Below are 18,161 nucleotides of genomic sequence, written 5' to 3' on the forward strand. Positions count from 1 at the left end.
AAATTACCTGAGAGAGTTCAGGTTGTGTTGAAGAATATCTGTGGTCTGTTTTTGCCCTGTATACTGTATTTCCATGTTTACATGCACCTATTTTCACTTCCATAGAAAAATATAAAAAAATTAGAGGAAACTTAAGACTTTTGTATATATTAGCCGATAGTTGTACAGATGCAAAATGTTAGACGTATATTGAAAACAGAACATCACCGAGTCATTGTTTATTTTCTGTTCAGAAATCTATTAGAATACTTGTGACCACATCTACTGGACCCTAACACGGTCTGCTCAGCTGTGGTGCTGCATGAGAAGCAGACGAGTATTGTACACATGGAACAGAAATCACATAGTCTGTGGATCACCAAGCATCTTTTTTGTAACAGAGGTCGAATCAAAAACTCCTCTCATATGACCACATCTGGATAAAATAGTCAAATATCTTTTTGAGCTACTGTTTTTTGATTTTATTTAATGGAATGTTACAGATTACATTGCAGATGGGAATAATGAGATCCTTTTTTTTTGGCATCAAGTTGAAATAGTGTTTAGTGCTTTTGATCCTGTTTACTAGTGATTAAGTTTGGCTGCACAGTGCAGCCCTGAGCAGTATCAAGCTTACTTTCAGTGCCCTTGCAGTTCTCCCCAAAGGCATGCTCTCAGCTTATAGTAACACAATGTCTTTGGTCAATATCAAAGTGTCGTACAATGCAATAAGAACAACAGTCTTTTTATGAATTTAAGGGATGAGAGAAACCAGGAATGGGAACCCATCTGGCATGTTTTAAAGTCAACAAGTGGAGCAGTTGTGACAGGATGTTAAACGTTTGATGGGAAATAGGACGATGAGCAAAGAACATGAGAATATTTTACAAATAAAATATAAAGTGATACCTATCTCACCTGATTACCCACTGTCCTTAGAAAGGCAAGGAGAGAAATGCCGAAGCATTGGATAGAAGGAAACATGTACTCATTAGAAGATTATGGTGTTAAACGTGCATGGCCCCTATTAAATGCTACATCAAACCTAAATACTAGGCATTCATTCACTAAGTTTAAGTAAATAGTAGTCAGAATGTTAGAAAGTTAAAGTGCAGGAATCAAAATGAAGTTAAACACATGCGAGTCGGCAAGAAGGATACAAAAGCTGAAGTCTTACCATGGGCTTCTCTGTCTTGACAGACTTGACCTGCAGACAATCGTCCTGTTTTGAGGTAGAGTGGTTGTACTCCCTTTGGTCCGTATACCCGCCCAGCGGAAGTTGCCCTGGCGAGCGACCCTGGCCGTTCCCCCCAGGCTCCCGGGGCTGGGGCGGCGGGCGCGGGTAATCGCCCCGCTGTTTCTTGGTAATGTGCGCCTCCGGCCCGTGTACCGTCTTAACATGCTTCCGTAAGGAGCTTGGATCTGTGTAGCGTTTTGTGCATCCCGGGATTTTACACACATACGGTTTCTAAGAGAGAGACGAGAGACGAACATTGAGTTTGTTTGTTTTTCTTTGTTTTTTTTGGCATGTTGAATGTGTGAAAGAACCTGTTGGCACCTCATTTGAGTGTGTTCGATTCTGATGTTTCGCCCGGTCTGATGCATTGGAGAAAGCCTTGTTGCAGCCTTCGTGTTCACACACGTACGGTTTCTCTCCGGTGTGGGAGCGTAAGTGAGTCTTCAGGTTTTCCAGACGAGAGTAGGCCTTGGTGCAGCCTTCAAACTGAGGAGACGAAGACAGTTTCACTCACACATCACATTCTTTTACCACAAACGTCGCAATAATGTGACATCAGCTGAGTCTATCTGAGCGTCCCTTACTGTGCACTTGTGCGGTTTTTCCCCGGTATGCCTGCGCATGTGGACCACCAGCATGTACTGTGCCTTGAAGGGCTTCTGCTCTCGAGAGCATTCCTCCCACCGGCACACAAACTCCTTCTTCTCTCCGTGGATGTGGTCATTGTTGATGTGCTGCAAAAGAAGATGAGAGAATTTAAAACGGGACCGCTCTCGTGAGAAGTGGAACGTCACTTTGCGTCGAGCGTATTTGTTTTTCAGCTTGAGCAATTTTTTTTCCCCTCTGCAACACATAGGGGGAAATATAATATTTCCTTTGGCAAATCTCCATTTAATTTCTTCAGTCTCCTTCCTCTACAGTCTTTCTCTTTTTCACAGTGTATTGAAATCTGCATAAAAGCAGGCAAAGAAAAGGCAGACGTGTGAGTCTCGGTGTCCGATCTGAACGGGATTTTCAAATAAAACCCTGTCACTTCGCATCACACTGGGCTCGCGCCCCTCCATGACAAGTGCTGACAGTTGTGCTGCCGTGGCAACTTCCAATCTGAGGCTTAGGAAGACGGGGAAGGTGGGAGCGAGGTGAGGGGATAGGGAAAGAAATCAAAAGTTCAGTCGAGGCGTTTGAAATGCGAGGGCTTTACAACTCCAGCCAAGCATTATATCTGCAAGTACCACCTTTCCCTTGCTCCATCCCCTTCTCTCTTCCCTTTTACTCCATTTTTTTTCTTTTTCCTCACAAACTGTCTTCTAAAATGGGATAAGTGGCCTAAGTTACAGAGGAATGAAAGAGAAAAGGCGAGGCGGGGGGGATGTGAAGATGTAGACGCTCTGGGGAAGAAGTCAACATCTGGCTCTCTTTCAGAGACAACAGTGTGTGGTGGCCTCTGAAGTGTCTATCCGAGAGCAATTTAAACCCACAGAGACAGACAATATCCTGACTGAAAGAAACCAGTATTATTACATTCCTGAGCAGCAGAGAGGACTCTTTATACCTTTAGGGTGAACGAGGAGGGACAGAGGAAGGGAGATGAATACATACTTGACTTTGAACGCTCTTAAATCTCTGGGAAATCCAAGATTGTCGAGCTATAAAACATGCAGGACCAAAGCAGATAAAGTACCCAGGGTCATTTACCCTCCAGGCATGAAGCTGCCCTGACAATGTCATCTTTGTACCTTCTCAGTTCCTCGCTCACTGGCTAGATCATGACCCCAAGCGCAAGCATGACCATGACATCAGAGAGACGCCGCGCTTCTTAAAAACATTCTTTTATTCTGACCCCAAGCCTTTCCCTTCCCAGCAATACTAAAGGATGAGTATCAACAAATGAGTGAAAACAGTAACAGCAGAGCGCAAAAGCAAAGAGTAAAATTGACACTAATATATCGGCAAGGAACCGCCATTATTCTCACTTGACAGTTTTTAATTTTAAAGTGACAAAACAAGACTAATTCCAGGGGAAATGATTGGAGCCTGATTGACCATGGACGTTAGCGAAGTTTCCCCAAGATTGATCTTCTCCCCCACCTTGGTCCGAGCTTCGGAAAAACCTGACTCGTCTTCTCTTTTTCTTCCTCTCCGTGAGGGAACCCCGGTGGCAAGCGATCGGTCTGTTGTGACCAGCGTTCAATATCAGCCGGCTGAGAGCGATGAGGAGAAGGGCCGCGGCGCTGGATCATGCCGGTGGATGGCACGGCGCAGTGCGCGCTCGCACACACGGATGGATACGCAGTCACACTCTGTTTGTACAAAACGAAGGAGGTCGTTGACGGGTGTGATGCATGAGCCTCCGGGCTGACAAAAAGGGGGACAGGCAGCACGGGGGAGAAGGGCCGCCGAGAAACCTAATGGCAAGATCTAATGGCAATTCTTATTGAATCAATAATCTCCATGCTGAGCAGACAGGTCCCGTTGGCCGGCTAAATCGACAAACAGGTGCTGATAGCGCCGGCGCGGCAGGTTATTCATCTTCCCCCTGCCAGCTTATCGGCCAACAACTGTAAAAACGCCACCAAGATGGATTTAGGAGGGAGTCGCACAACGGGGAACGCAAGGGACACGGACACAGGGGACAGTGAAGCCGTCTGTGACATATGAGGTGCACGCGCACACACACAGAGGTGCAGGCACTGTTTTCTTGGTCCATATCCTTGTTTGGTTCAAACAACTGTTTAAAATAAACATAAATAACCCGAAAATACACAACTGCTTTACACTCCAATTCATGTAAACAAAATATGTAAAATAACTAATATATATATAAAATAAAATAAATTAAAAAAGCATGATTTGTTTCCATAAAATACTCAAATGCTCATGTCTTATATGCATCACTAAAACACAGGATCAAGCCACTCTCTCTTTTTTTTTTCCTTGCATTTTTTGCCGTTCCCCACTTCAGTATCCATCTCCATGTCTCCTTATCAAACCCTCTCTGGGACATAGCCTCCACGCATTAGAATGCATGCGTGCATGAAAAGAGGGCCTGTTTACAAGGCAATTTCACTAAGCTGTGGGACCCGCAACACCGTTTAGCTTTATCAAGCGCCGCCTAATAAATCATATGTTCCTTTGTGATGTCAGTTGGTGAAGTGCATTGTGTAAAGAGAGGGGGGGGGGGAGCGAGAACGAAAAAGGCAAAGAAGGGAGGGAAGGAGGGAGGAAGTAAATGGGAAGTGAGGGGGGTGGGAATGAGTGAGTGAAGGAAGGGAGGGAGCCAGATTTGGCATGTGTAATTCAGCACACTCTTTTCATCTTAGAGTATGATACTCTAGACAGATAAGGGGCCTAATCCTTCTCCTGATCAAAAAAAATCAGCATTTTACCAATTAAAGGCCTGCGCCAGCAGGCGGGAGAGGGTGTGTGGGGGACTGCCTTCAGACTGCGCCTGCGTTTATCTCCCTTTAACACTGGGGAGGCGCGCAGCAGTCACCTCAGCGAGGGTGCACACCGGCTGACCAAAGGCAGCTCCCCATCTAAGAACAAGGACATCACAGCGCCACCTATGAAGCTGACCTGGAACATAACAGTAGGCTCTGGAGGATGCAAAAGGCTTTATTAGCTCAAAAAAAAAAAATTGCACGCATGCAGACCACCAACTTCTTCAGACACCCCAGTTTAAAGTCTGTCATATCTTCCAAAACAAGCCTGCTATTTGTGCCTGCCTGCAATACTGAGAGAGAAATAATTCAGAAGCCACAATTGGTTTAAGTACTGATATCCAGCATCACCTATTTTTTTCACGTAATTCTAAAATAAACAGGCTTTGAATAGGGAAAAAAGCTGAAGGGTAAAAAAATGAATCATCGAGTAAAACTGCATTATATGCAAGTACCTTAAAGCCACTTTTTTCAACATCTTTTCAGTGTTAAATTGCGGCAACAAGGTAGAGTTTGATTTTAGACTTCTCATTGGTGAAGGATCGGTAATAGATCAATGAAAAAATAAAAGATTGTTCAGCAAGGCCATATTAGGGAATTTTGGGAGTGTGGGGTTCACATCTCCGGCGACAAACCCCAGCGAAAAAAGCCTACTTCAAGAGAGACATTAAAGAAGCCACCAGGCCTTATCTTTAAAAGTACTCCCTCTGAGGGGGAAAGAGGGGAGGCAGAGAAAATGAAAGAGAAAATGAGAGAGGGAGAGGTTTGTGTCACCCCCACCCTCAAAAAAAAAAAAAAAAATGGGGAAGCAAAAGAATGTGTAGCTGAGGGGAGAGTGAGATGGGAGAGGTACAAAAGAGTTGAAATGTAATAAATGAAATAAATACAGCAAACGAAAATTGACGCCCGCCTCGCTTTTGCTGACTGGGTAGGCCAGATAAGTGAGCCAAATTGCACAGATCTGATGTTTATCTTATCGGCGGCACCGAGAGCGCTTAAACGCAGATGATAAAGGAACGCTGTGGCGTGACATGGTGAAAGCACGTTTGAGAGTGTAAAAATATGCATCAAGAGCACGGCAGGAGTGCTTTTGAACAAGGTGGAGAGCAATGAGGGTGGTGCAAAGGCTTAATTCTAAAATTAGGCCAACCACAAAGAAAAAGGAGGGAGGGGGGATTGGAATCAGTGAAGCCGCCAGTTTTAAAACTTAAAAGGCGTTTATGGTATGACGGCGACTCTTAACACAGTCGCTGTAGAAAGTTTGTGTTGGTTGAAAGAGTTACAACCAAGGAGAAAAAGGCTTTTTTCCCCCCTCATCATGTTTTTTTTCCCCAAAGCCATTTCAGAAGACAAGTACAGGGGGAAGGGACGCTCCATTGTTTAGTTATATGGAAATCCCCCCCCCCCCCCCTCCACCCCCAGCCCCCAAACCCCTCCCCAATGTGTGAGAAGAGCCACTGTGGTCCAAATACTGTACTTATCCTATTACTGAGGGGGGTGGGGGTGCGGAGAGATAAGAGCATTTTCCCGTCCGCTCTGCTGAATTAGAGGGCAGGGATTCTGTAGGCGAAGACTTTTATTGGCATCTCTCAGCATATCTGCATGTGCATAGAAAATGAGAAATAAAACGTAATATCAAAAAGTCAAACGCTGGAGAGGCGGATGGAAAAATGGAAAACTAATAAGGATTTTGTTAGCGTGTGTCTACACGGCGATCTGATAATAAGAGCGGTTTGGCGGGGTTAGGCCGGATAGTATATGTGGAGGAATGAGAGGACACGGCTTTGTTCGAGTGGCCACCTGGTGTGACTAAAGAAGGTGGGTGGATGTGGGCAAGGTTTTCTAATAATCGGCCATTCTCACCTCCTCTCCCACCACCTCCGCTCGCCCCCCGCCCCCTGAAACACGGGGCAAGAAGTTGTCAAGATCCTCAACCTTTGAGCTGAGCCCTTCAAACACGGGAGGCAGCCCATTCCGTGCTGAGGATATCAATTATAGATAGGGGTTACCACCGCGGCTGAGGATTGCAATGTCAAGACGGCAAGTAGACAGCTGTGGAGAGCTGAGGATCTTTCTATCAGATGTGTGTCTCGTGCGCACACGCACACCGTCCCCTTCTATTGTTGTAATTTCATCGCTCGCTCTGAACTTCTGCTTCCTCGACTTAGCTGATGGCCGAGCTGTTCACGGGCCAAAGCTAATGGTGCCAGTGTGAGCAGCCATGGCGGGGGTGACACAGCCGTGATGTCATTAATATTTAGCTTTACAGCGAACCCTCGGGCACAAGACGATGAGAGCCATCCATCTCCCGGGCTGTGTGAGAGTTCAGATAACAGACCGGAGGGCTGGGTGGGGGGGTTCGGCCAAGTCAGTGTAATACACAAAGCTCACTCTGGAAGGCTTAACCCTCCAAATCAGTTTGCACCGTTCAGCTGTGTGATGTGCTTTTCAGCTTCTGAGCCCATTACCACCGTCCACGGATCTCCAAAAGCATTATCCAGCGGCAGCAACAGCCGATGCCCGCAGCTCCGACCCTGCTGCAGCTGCTGCTGGTGTTCAAACACGCAGGCAGAAGTTGTTGGCTGATAGCAGGCGTTGTCCAAAATAGCACAGCTTCTGTAGATTGTGCTAGGACGTACTGAGCTTGAGAAAAGGGAAAGCAAAAACCTCTCACAGCATAGAAAACAAAAAAAGCAGACTGGTGGTGGTAGCTCTGCTGCGTCTTACAGATGCAAACACCCTGTTGTGTCTCGCTGTTTGTTACCTGCAAGACAAGCTGCTCCTGTCAGAGAAGTGCAGAAACTTCTCTCCCAATAGTAAGCCATGAATGACACCTGAGTGCAATAGCAGCCATTTGCTTAACAGCAGCAAGAAAAAAAAGTGGTGAAGTGACTGAAAGCAAATATTCTGAGCACAGTTTAGTGACATTATGTGTAATTTATGGAACTGCAAATATTTGCGTATGGATTTCTGTACAGACAGGATACAAAGAGGGATTTTCACCCATTACAAACATACTCCCGTGCTGCTGGAGGAGGATGGCCTGGTCGAATGCTGATGGGTTAAAATAAAAATCCAAAAACGAAGCATGAAATGTACAGACAGTGGCGGCAATGGTCACTTTTCACAGTTTGTGTTATAAAATCGCTCTTCTCTGCCACTGGCTGACGGACCAACAACAGTCTATGCAAGTCCAAGGCTGCAGGTGGATGGGCAGTTTCAAATGACAATGAAATTTTCTCCAGTGAAGCCACAACATTGACATATGAACACTTTTTTAGTTGATATGACGAAATACTAAACATTTTTGGGACTAAGTTGCTTAGTTGCGTGTCCAGGAGTTATGTGCAATCCAAGCAGCAACTTCCAGGCCTGCAGTTTCTTGAATGGCCACTAGAGGTGGGCCCCAAATATGAATACCTATGCAACGCTATCCTGTGTTACCATGAAAAAGGCATCACCTCAGCTACTTCAAGTTGTAAGATAATACTTTTGAAGTATTTTTAAGGGAAGTGTCTAACAAAAACTAGGGAATCTGTTCACTAGTCTGCTGGGTTCTGTTTCCATCTGCTTATCCAATGCATTTTGCACACATGCCAACTCTCTTTTACGTTCTCTGTGGACAGAAGCCAGAAAGCTTCCAATAATAAAAATCTTGTCCTTTGTCCACATACTGTACATACTCATATTCATACATCTGCTTACAGGCATTACCTGTCAAATAATATGACAGTCTACAAAAGTCTGTGAGTGACATTGTAGCATTTATTTCTGTTACTAAATACTAATTATCAGGTATCTTACACAAATAGCTTTCCACGTTTGGTTAAAATGCTAAGCTGATTTTTTCCTGAACTCATGACCCTTTTGTTGTGACTCAAACTGACAGTATGAGCACAGTGAGACTGCAACGAAAAATTGTTTTCATATTAGGTCATTTATAGTTATTTTGTTGAACACTTCTTGTGATTGTTAGTGGGTTTTAAAATCTACTCACTTGTACTAGCTGCTCCTGCGTGTCAAACTCACGGCAGCAGTTTTCCCAGTGGCAGTTTGTCTCGTAAACTACCTCTGGCTCCTGTTTGCTCTCATCCTTGTCCCCTTCCTCCTTCACCAAAGTCATACCGTCGGGATTGTCCTGAGGAAAACAAGTTTTAGCACAACAATCAGTATCACCGGCACAACATGCTGAGATAAAAGTTAGAAAGCAAAAGTAACCGTTTCCTCTTCCTGACATCCGTCCATGTAAACCTGTCACAAAAGCCATTTTTCACATGAAAGGCACAGCCTTGAAGGTTATTGGTTAGTGGTGTAGCCGCAGTGCCCCCGCACAGCTGACCTCACCTGGCTGCCTGGGAGAAAAGAGTACAGGGCGGAAATGTAGCGCTGAAAGCCCCTCTCTGTTTTGGTGGTTTTTATACGACAAGACTGGGGTGAGTATTTGAGGAATCTAACCCCCTCTTCCTTCCCTAGGCTGCTCTATTAGCCCAGACATATTTCACTGTCACAGCTAGATGCCGGAGTAGAGCAGGGAGTTGGAGACGGCTTTAAAGGAGAGCCCGGGCTTCCACTGCACACCTCAGGCTCTTTCTTCTGCCTGAGAATCGACCCCCGTAAGATTTTTCCTCCAGATGCAGACACTTACTCTTATCACACTTCTCTTTCTTTACCCCAGCCATTTAAATTCAGATTAAACCAAAGCAAAAACAATTTCCTACCAGTGTCCCGAAGATCAATGAATAGTTTTGCTTCGGAAACTGAAACTGATTAGAGGGGGAAAAAAGGGAAAATCAGCCAGATGCAGGTAAATAAACACTAAACTGTGGCTGTTAGGCTTGCCTATTGTTGTAGCCATGTTGGCAGGTGACCAGCAGCTATATGGGCTTGCTATATGGGGGGGGGGTCTAAAAATAAAATCAAGCTGGTGGGATTTTGCAGTAATTTGCTTCCTTTTTTCCCCAGAATGTGTGGAGTTCTCATATAAGTGAAAAATACCTATTGAGTCAGTAAATGAAAGCTAATTTTGATGTTTGCAGTTAGTGCGGGTGACTCCCACCTGTATGCTCACCACGCCCGGGCTTGGCAATTCTTCCTCTGGTTTCATTTTGGAACGTTTGTGGTGCATCGGGTCTCCTGTGCTGCTCACAGCGGATTCACTCGTTGGTTTGGCCTGTGAAGAAATATTTGAATATTTACATGATTACATTATTAGATTGTATTTCTTTGAGCCTAAAGTGTCACTGTCTCGACTATAAAGACTATACTGTACAAAAATCTGATCAGACTTTTTTAAACTGGCCACGAGCAGTAGCTCTCCAGACTTTCTGAAGGTCTCTCAAAGCCTTTCTTTGGACATTGGCTGCTTTTTCACTGATTTTCAGTCCAGTCCTTGTGCCTGACCATTTTCAGTGTTTTTTTTTTCTTTGTTTAGCCACTAGGTGCCAAACTAAAAGAATGAGCCACTGTTGTGTCTACACATTACAGACAGCTTAGCAAAGACACATGAAGCCTCAAGAGAAATGAGGAATCGTGGCTTTCTAGAAGTCAGTCTTGAAGTCTTGAGGAAGTAAAACGGGGGGGAGAGGAGGGGGGAGCCTGAGGTTTGTCATATTACACAACAACTGGACTGAAAATCAGTACAAACAGGTTTTATGTAATTTTTTTGTTCAAATCATTGCTATTATGTATGGAAGAGATTTAACAAATGGTTCAGTATCTACAGCCATCTGTAAAACACAGTGGCAGCTCTGTCTGTATTTCAATCAGTGGTGTTAGGGAGCAGGAATTATGCCTGTCAGTATGACAATAATGCTAAACACACTGAGAGTGCAGTGAAGCATACCTGAATAGAAAAACACCTGGCGAAACACTATCAGTCATGGATTGGCCTCCCCAGAGCCCAAACCTCAACATTACTGTGAAATTATCTCATCAGAGAACAGAACAAGAGGCATCCACCATCCAAAGAAGAGCCTTGAATTACTTTCCAGAAGCCTGAAGAACTACTCCTGAAGACTACTTAAAGAAATCACAATAAAGCTTGCTAAAGTGAGCTCAGGCTGTGTCGAAGGATAAAAGCTCATTAGAATTGTATAAATCGTGTTCTTGCCTGGAATACTCTATTTCCATGTGTGTTTGCATATATATTTAGTTAAATAATTGCACCTATTTACCATTTTCTTAGCAAAACAAAGAAAATGAGGGGGGGCTGGCTTAAGACTTTTGCACAGTACTGTATATTTTTCCATTTCCTCATATATATTTTTTTGTTTTATTCTTTATGGTATTATTAAAAATGTATGCGATGCTTATAAGTCAATCAGTCATTTACTTAATCAGCCTGAAAAAAAAAAACAACCGTGGTTGAACCTTAACGATTCCTGCAAGTCCCAGACAAGAGCTTTAACCGAGCTAATGAAAAGCAATGCAATTCAGTGTATCACATTAGCTACCCTAATCATTGCAATTAAAAAAAAACACATGAACCAATTCAACCAATGAATGACCTGACTTTGGCCCTGGCTTAAATATGCCCTAGAGGGAATTCTTGTTACATATCAAGCTAGAAGAAATAAAAGAATTAACAAAGAGTTTTTAAACTTCTGGTGGAAAAAAACAGGCAAGTTCTTCTTTGACTTTCTATTCCTGAAAATGTTTTTTCCCATAATTTGGAGTGTTTTACAGAACTCTCCGTTCTCTCAGTCTCCTCAGCATTTGTCCAATATTTGATATTCAGCTGTGGCCTCAAAGCAATATTCTGTTGACTCTAGCAAAAGGGAAAAGGCAATTTTGGTGTGCCCGATTTGAATGAGGCCTCATTTGTGATAACATAAAATTCGAGGCATGGGACACAGCAGGGAGGATGGGTAATAAACACTGAATATTCACTTCAAATGCAGGCCCGCACATACAGTAAGGGCTGAGGAATGAGAGGAAAAAGTCCCTTTGGATCCATCCATCCATGTCAATATTCCCTCTCTATATTCTTGTTCTCTCTCTAGTGATTAATGGAGTCAGCAGTGGGATTCTATGCTAACAAGCCCCTTGTTGTTTGCTGCAGGCGGGTTCTGGGCCACGCTCGGCAGTCTAAAAACAAGAGACAACACAAGTAGGAGGAAACTCCCAGGAGAGGCACACATGGAGGGGGGGATCCTGCCTATACCACCTTAGCTCGCTGCATTTCCCTCAGATGTGGCTGGCATAGACGCTGCTATCTATTACCTGCAATGATGAATCGCAGAGGCACTAGCCATCGCTCTCACCTGCGAGGAGTCGTTGGAGATGACTGAGCGCTCGCTGGCACTGAGTCCAGATGGTGGGATGCCAGGCATGGGTCGCTGGGTGGCAAAGGCTGGTGTTGGGTGGATGAGAGGTGGACTGTGGCCAAAGGCAGAGCCAACAATGCCCGGCTGACGGCCCATCAGCTGCTGGTGCACATGCAAAGCCACCGGGGTCGGAGGGTAGGCGAAACTTAATGCTGGGCTGGAGAGAGCACGGGGAAACAAAAAAATCCTCACTAAACTACTTCACTAAAAAAATCAGCTGTAAAAGAAATGAGGCACAAAAGGGGGAAAGATAGTGAGTAAATGGATTGTTCTGGATAGCGCCTCAATCCCTGAGGACAATCTGACAGGAGATGGTGCGGTAATGCTGGAACCACAGGACCGTCGACAAATCCCTGCCAATGAATGTTCAGCTTGTTAACACAGTGAATTATCATGTGGTCTGTGTAAGGCAGTATGTCATTCTTCCACCAGGCAAATGATACACACGATAAATAATCTGAGGTGTATCTTATAGCCATGTAAATTATTTTTTATCTACTGCAGCAGAGTTTGTTTTTTTCCCCTCTGTAGCTTCTTAACCTGCAACCTGAGCTAACTTTTTGTGGATGATAAAAATGCCAGAAGCGACCCAGAACCTCTCCTGGGGTCTGTATAACCACGGACGGACCTCCAAATCAACACAGATCTGTGTGGCTCCGAGCACAGGCCTCCATTCATCCTGCGCTCTGACGCTTTGCTCTCGCTGCGACCCATATTTCTGCTGATCTTATTACGAGCCGAGTGGAAATCAATGAGCCGAGACACATTTGGGGGCCCATCTGCTTGTCATATCACTCATCAGTCTGTTGGCTTTGGTTATTTGGGCCCTGACACTTGGACAGTGGCTGAGTGTGCAGCGTGATTGATCAGGCTCTTCTTACAGATTGCTGATCAATGGCTGTGGGTGGGGCGATGGATCTTTCCTTTTCCCTTCTCTACTCTGCTCTTTCACTTCCCTTTGCTAGTCTCGGTTACAGAGGCGTGATGTATGTGATGTTTCCGTGAGGTGCACCGGATGACTGACACGAGCCGCCGGGGAGGCAGGCTGACTGGCTGGCTGGGAGATCGTCACCCACGCGGGGCCTTGACATGGACGATACGTACACACTTATTTCCCCACCACCCCACACTTCTGGTACACTTTTGTTGTACACACTGATCCTATTGAACTTTATGGAGTTTTACTATGAGCATCGATGGCATCGGAAACACCACGTACAGCATTAATCCTCCCCCTGGGGAGAGTCAGCTGTTCCATCCATTCATTCATTATTGACACATGTTAGTTCCAGAATGACCACCTTGAAAGAACCAAATGCACAAAGCCCTTCTTCAAAAGTGACTCACAACTGAGTGATTTACTTTTAAAGTAATGGTCAAAATCTTTAGTCCCTATTATGGGTCAATCCCACAATTCCTTTCATGGGAGTCAATCAATGTAGGCCAAGAGTATAGTAGCTTGTCTACTAGTTTGATCCCTCCTAACTGCATGTCGAAGTATCCTTGGGTAAGATACTGAACCCTGAGTCAGCCCAATGCATCTATCAGAGTTTGAATGTTGGGTTAAAATAGGGGAAAAGCACATGTGAATCGGGCTTGTATGAAAGCACTTTGTGTGTTACAACTGAATAGAAAAGCACTATAACTTCCACTTGTCCTTAATTAGACTTCCCTTTCCTCTTCACCATCCACATTTTCCACACAAATACACACAATACAAAGATATCAGACCATTCAAAATTCTAATAACAAATAAAACGATTAATCAGGAGCTATAAGAACATTCAGGGCAGTTTTTACCTGATGGCCCCAGCCGAGAGGTGACCGTAAGAGCCGCTGGTAGACGAGCTGGAGCGGGAATTGTTGAGCATGGTGACGAGGGAGTTGGGCGAGTTGCGGATCATGGTCTGCAGGTCAAAGCTGTGCTCAGAGAGGGGTGAGATGGGCAGAGGGCGTTTCCTGCTGGGTCGCGACGGAAGCCTCGGGCTCGGGAAACGAGAGCCTGCGGGGGATGAGGAAAGAGGTGGAGATTGAGCGCCAAGTATCTGGGTTTAGAAAGACCGGTACACTTAAAAATACACCCATATCCGAGCATCAGTTAAACTCTGAAAATGTTTGAAATGAAACGAGCATTTGCTGGTTTTTACACTTTTTTTTGCATCCAAACTCTAACCTAATCTAACCCCAACAGATGACATTTTTGTCAATCATCAGACAAAAGGCTCATCTGAACGAGTATTCGACTGTCACTTGATGCACTGCTTGCATTTCATCTATGAGAAAACATGCCTTTTATGTTGGAGAAATGCTCCGACTGTGTATGGTAATATTTAATCAAGTCCAATTTGACTCGTTATTCAAATGCAATCAGTGTTGACTGGAAATACGAAAAAGGGGGTTTGAAAAGGTAAAAGGCGGAAACGGCGCAACCATTCTCTGCGCACATACAATGAGCCACGGGTAGAGATTAAAACATGACTTTTGTTGTCTTTTCACATGGAGATGTCACAAACAAGACAGAGAAAAACAGGGGGAGATGGAAGGAGGGGGAGAAAAAAAAAGCGCTGAGGGGATGTCGTGCTTTGTGCGTGAACTGACACAATGACTTTGTGACACAAGATTTGGAAATAAAACATTTTGAGTTATTTTATAAAGGCAAACAAAACCAGCTTAGGCAGCCCCGATAACCCCCCTCCATATTTACGTCCCCCACAATCCATCCATCTCCCAAATGTAAATGCTCCATCTCTCGTTTGACACATCCAGCGATTACAGAACACTCCATTCACATGGTAATCACAGTGTGTGTGTGTGTGTGTGTGTGTGCGCGTGTGTGTGTGTGGATGCTGCTCCAGTGGCAGCAGTGGTGTTCTGGCAAACACAGGCCACGTAAGGAGAGCAACGCTGCCTTAATAATGTCACTGTATGGAAAAGCCATCTTTTTTATGTGTTTCTGACGGGGGTCCTTCACATTGTTAAACACAGCGAGGAACACCGCATGGCACATCTGATTTTGCACAACTTTGCGCGTCCTAAATTTGTGGTGGTGTTTGGTGGTGGTGGGGGGGAATACAGCTGATGAGATGGGTCTGTGTCCCAACACTGCAAAATCTCATGGGAGTGGTATTTATTAATGCACAGCCCAAATGATAAATCAGCCAACCGGGGAAGACCGAGACAGAAACGTGCTGGCTCGTTGCGGGACTGTCCCTCTAATTTCCTCTTGATTTATGGACGGGATGGCTGGTTAGTTGCCCCGTCATTAATTCTCACGGCCAGAGAGGGTTCAGACGGGCAAGACTGACTGGCGGTGGAAATAAAACGTGGCTCCGAAGCTGTGCTTGAACCGTCTCGAACACACCTGAGGGCCACATGAGAGGGATTTTATGAATATAGACTTTTTAGTGTGATATAAACTTGATTTTAGAGATCCAAGGACGCTGATATAAACGAGTAATCTGGTCAAAATCTCTTTGTTTGTGAACAGCTGTTTGCTAAAACTACATTTTTACTTTATATTTTCTCCATCATTTCTCATAAATAAGCGGTATATTAATATTTAACACACAGTTTACAGTAAACAGTAATGTAGCTTTAGACAGCTAGAGTGTAAAGGACATTAAAAGGTTTAATAATTTTCACCGCGTCAGACATCATAACTTTTTCTAAGATGTATTTTATATTTAAAAAGCTGTTTTCATTGTTATTCATCTGTTTACACACACGTTTCCACTTAAAGGTGCCTATTGGAGAGTTATAGCAGTAATATAACAGTAAATATGTTTGTATGCTTACAGCTACCTTTTAATGTATTATTAATATTTATGAAATGTTTATACTGCTTATGAATTCCAAACAGGAAGTCTTAACGTGCTACCATATAATTAATAGCTACAATTAATCAGGTTACATAAAACAGCTCTGGTGTTAAAAATGCTAAAATGCTGCTAAAAGCAAGCCTGTTTATAAGAAAAACAGCCAGCTGTTAGTGGAGAATAGCAAGGAGATTAAAGTCAGCTAATAAAGACCACAAATAAAGACTTTATGGCAGTGTAGACTTTAGTTTTAGTAATCTATGAGAGCTATGGTGCTAATTAGGCAGTATGAGCATAGACAATAGCCCATTAGAGCACAAACAGGCAGGACAGGCCCATTGTTTCATTAGCAGAGCGCTCTCTGAAGGTAATTAAACTGATTTGAAATTGACTAAAATAGCTGCAGTGTCGTACTAGCCCAGATTATCAGCGAAAGCCTCTTGACAGACGCCGCTCTTTGTATGTGTTTTTTTTTTCTCTGAAATCCAACCAAAGCTTTAAAGTGTTAATATTTCAGGCGCAGGAACACACATTGTTGAAACATGATGAGTTATTACCAGCAATGATCACAGGCGATTTTTTTTTAAAGTGAGGAGCGCCGCATCTCTACTTAAATTTGGCCCTAATTGTTTTGTTTCAGTCTATTAATCTTAAAAAGTGACACAGAAGAAAGGATTTCTGCAGTGATGAATGGTGGGACATTCCAATTCCCACTTAATAGCAATTAATTTTCTGATACCCGCACAAGTTTGGCTAGTTTTAATTAGTTTGTTCTGAGGAATCGGGGGGAACTTCACCCCGGATTTCCATGAAAGCGGCGTCTGACTGACTAAATACATTCTCATCAAAGGGAACGGGGTGAGGCTGTCCGACCTTTCTAAGATTCAGTGTGCATTTAATTTCCTATTTACACTTTAAAATAACTCATTAGCATAAGTCCTCTGCACACAGACCTGAGCCGAACACATTAAGACAATAGCTCATTTAAATCATGTCAGAGGAAAAAGTTGCAGATACCTCCTCGCCGTGGTTGATCTATATATAGTACAAGATAGGTGAATTATGAAAGTGCAGTTTTAAGGGTTGAATTCCCACTGGGGCCACTCATGCTTAAATGTGCAGGTATGTAGGGATGAATGTGGTAGGCGTCTATTCACTTACGTTGTAAATGTCCAGTTTTGGTGCCTAGTACAGTTGACATATAATTCCCAATAAACTCAGAGCCACTGTAAATCACAGAGGTTATACTCTTAATATCAATAAGGAGTCTTTGAACTTTTACTTTTATCTGCTGGTTTAGTGTTTTAATCGCTAAGAATGGAAACCGCCTCAGCACCATTGGTAACACCTGCTTTAAAATCCTGGTGGTCGGGCAGAGAGATTTAGATAAAGAACAATTATTAAAAACATTATTAACCACCCTGATTATGTTCTGTCATCTGAGTTTAGTAAGCTGTTCCCACCAGTACCCCAGTGCAGAACAAATAGACACTTAAAATCCTTCATTTCCTCCGCTTTTAGATCACTTACCTCTAGATTAACCTTTAGATTTTTTAAATCATTTTTAATGTCTTTGTCAATCTGTCTGTTTATTTTATGTATTTTTTCATGTATTTTACTATTTATTGCAATTTTATCTCTTGACTTCATTCTTTGTTGATCTGTGCCTTCAAGTGCAACACTGTAGGTGACTAGAGTTTAGTGTGATTGTGTGAGTAGGTTGTGTGGATGAAGTACAAAGCTGCCCCTTTTGGGGGGAGTCTGAGTGATATTCAGTGGTGTAAAACCTTTCACTTTTTAACTATATTTAATCAGGGTTTTAACTTTGTGAACTGCAAAGCAGATAAAATGTGCTTAAGTGGATGAATAAAAGCCAAAAAAGAAAAAGCTGTCTATATTATTGACTATTTTTTATAATGAAAGTTCATGAAATCCAGTATTTCTTATGGACGCAAAACAACAAAAAAAAAGAGATCAAACAAGTTTTGGATGTATGTAATGTATGTAATGGGGAATGTGTGTGAGGCAGTGTTTTAGTGTAATCCTAGAATTATTAGATATTTATTTGTTGTTTTATATATGAGACACCTCTGAGCGCACACTTACTGTCGATCGCCTGCAGATACTCCATGTGCAGGGCGCTGGCACTGCTAGCCCCAGCGGCGGATGCCACTGACGGTAGGAGGTCAGACGTGTAAGGGCTGCGGTGGCCCGCCAGCAGAGCCATCTGGTGGTAGTACTCAGCTGTGGTCAGACCTGTGTGAGGGGCTGGAGGAGAAGAAAACAAAGTAACCAAAACATAAACTGATCTGCACCCACGGAAGAAACACTTAAAAGAAAAAAAAAAAGGCTGGGTAGAGGCGGA

The 18,161-nt window shown here is 43.7% G+C and overlaps 1 protein-coding gene across 1 annotated transcript in view; it reads right to left on the reverse strand.

Annotated features, from left to right (window-relative positions):
* gli3 (GLI family zinc finger 3) overlaps nucleotides 1-18,161 on the reverse strand; it is a 99,058-nt gene that overhangs the window by 4,021 nt on the left and 76,876 nt on the right. Inside the window, exons 6-13 of the mRNA XM_085362108.1 lie at nucleotides 17,903-18,064; nucleotides 13,782-13,983; nucleotides 11,919-12,138; nucleotides 9,713-9,826; nucleotides 8,654-8,794; nucleotides 1,801-1,950; nucleotides 1,538-1,702; nucleotides 1,157-1,447 (exon numbers count right to left, since the gene is read on the reverse strand). Of these exons, the coding sequence (XP_085218234.1) occupies nucleotides 1,157-1,447; nucleotides 1,538-1,702; nucleotides 1,801-1,950; nucleotides 8,654-8,794; nucleotides 9,713-9,826; nucleotides 11,919-12,138; nucleotides 13,782-13,983; nucleotides 17,903-18,064 (1,445 nt within the window). The remainder of the gene's footprint in view (nucleotides 1-1,156; nucleotides 1,448-1,537; nucleotides 1,703-1,800; nucleotides 1,951-8,653; nucleotides 8,795-9,712; nucleotides 9,827-11,918; nucleotides 12,139-13,781; nucleotides 13,984-17,902; nucleotides 18,065-18,161) is intronic.

This window comes from Diplotaxodon limnothrissa, linkage group LG9, assembly GCF_057381915.1.
Source record: "Diplotaxodon limnothrissa isolate DT_005_m linkage group LG9, D_limnothrissa_male_GT1.1, whole genome shotgun sequence".
NCBI lineage: Eukaryota > Metazoa > Chordata > Actinopteri > Cichliformes > Cichlidae > Diplotaxodon > Diplotaxodon limnothrissa.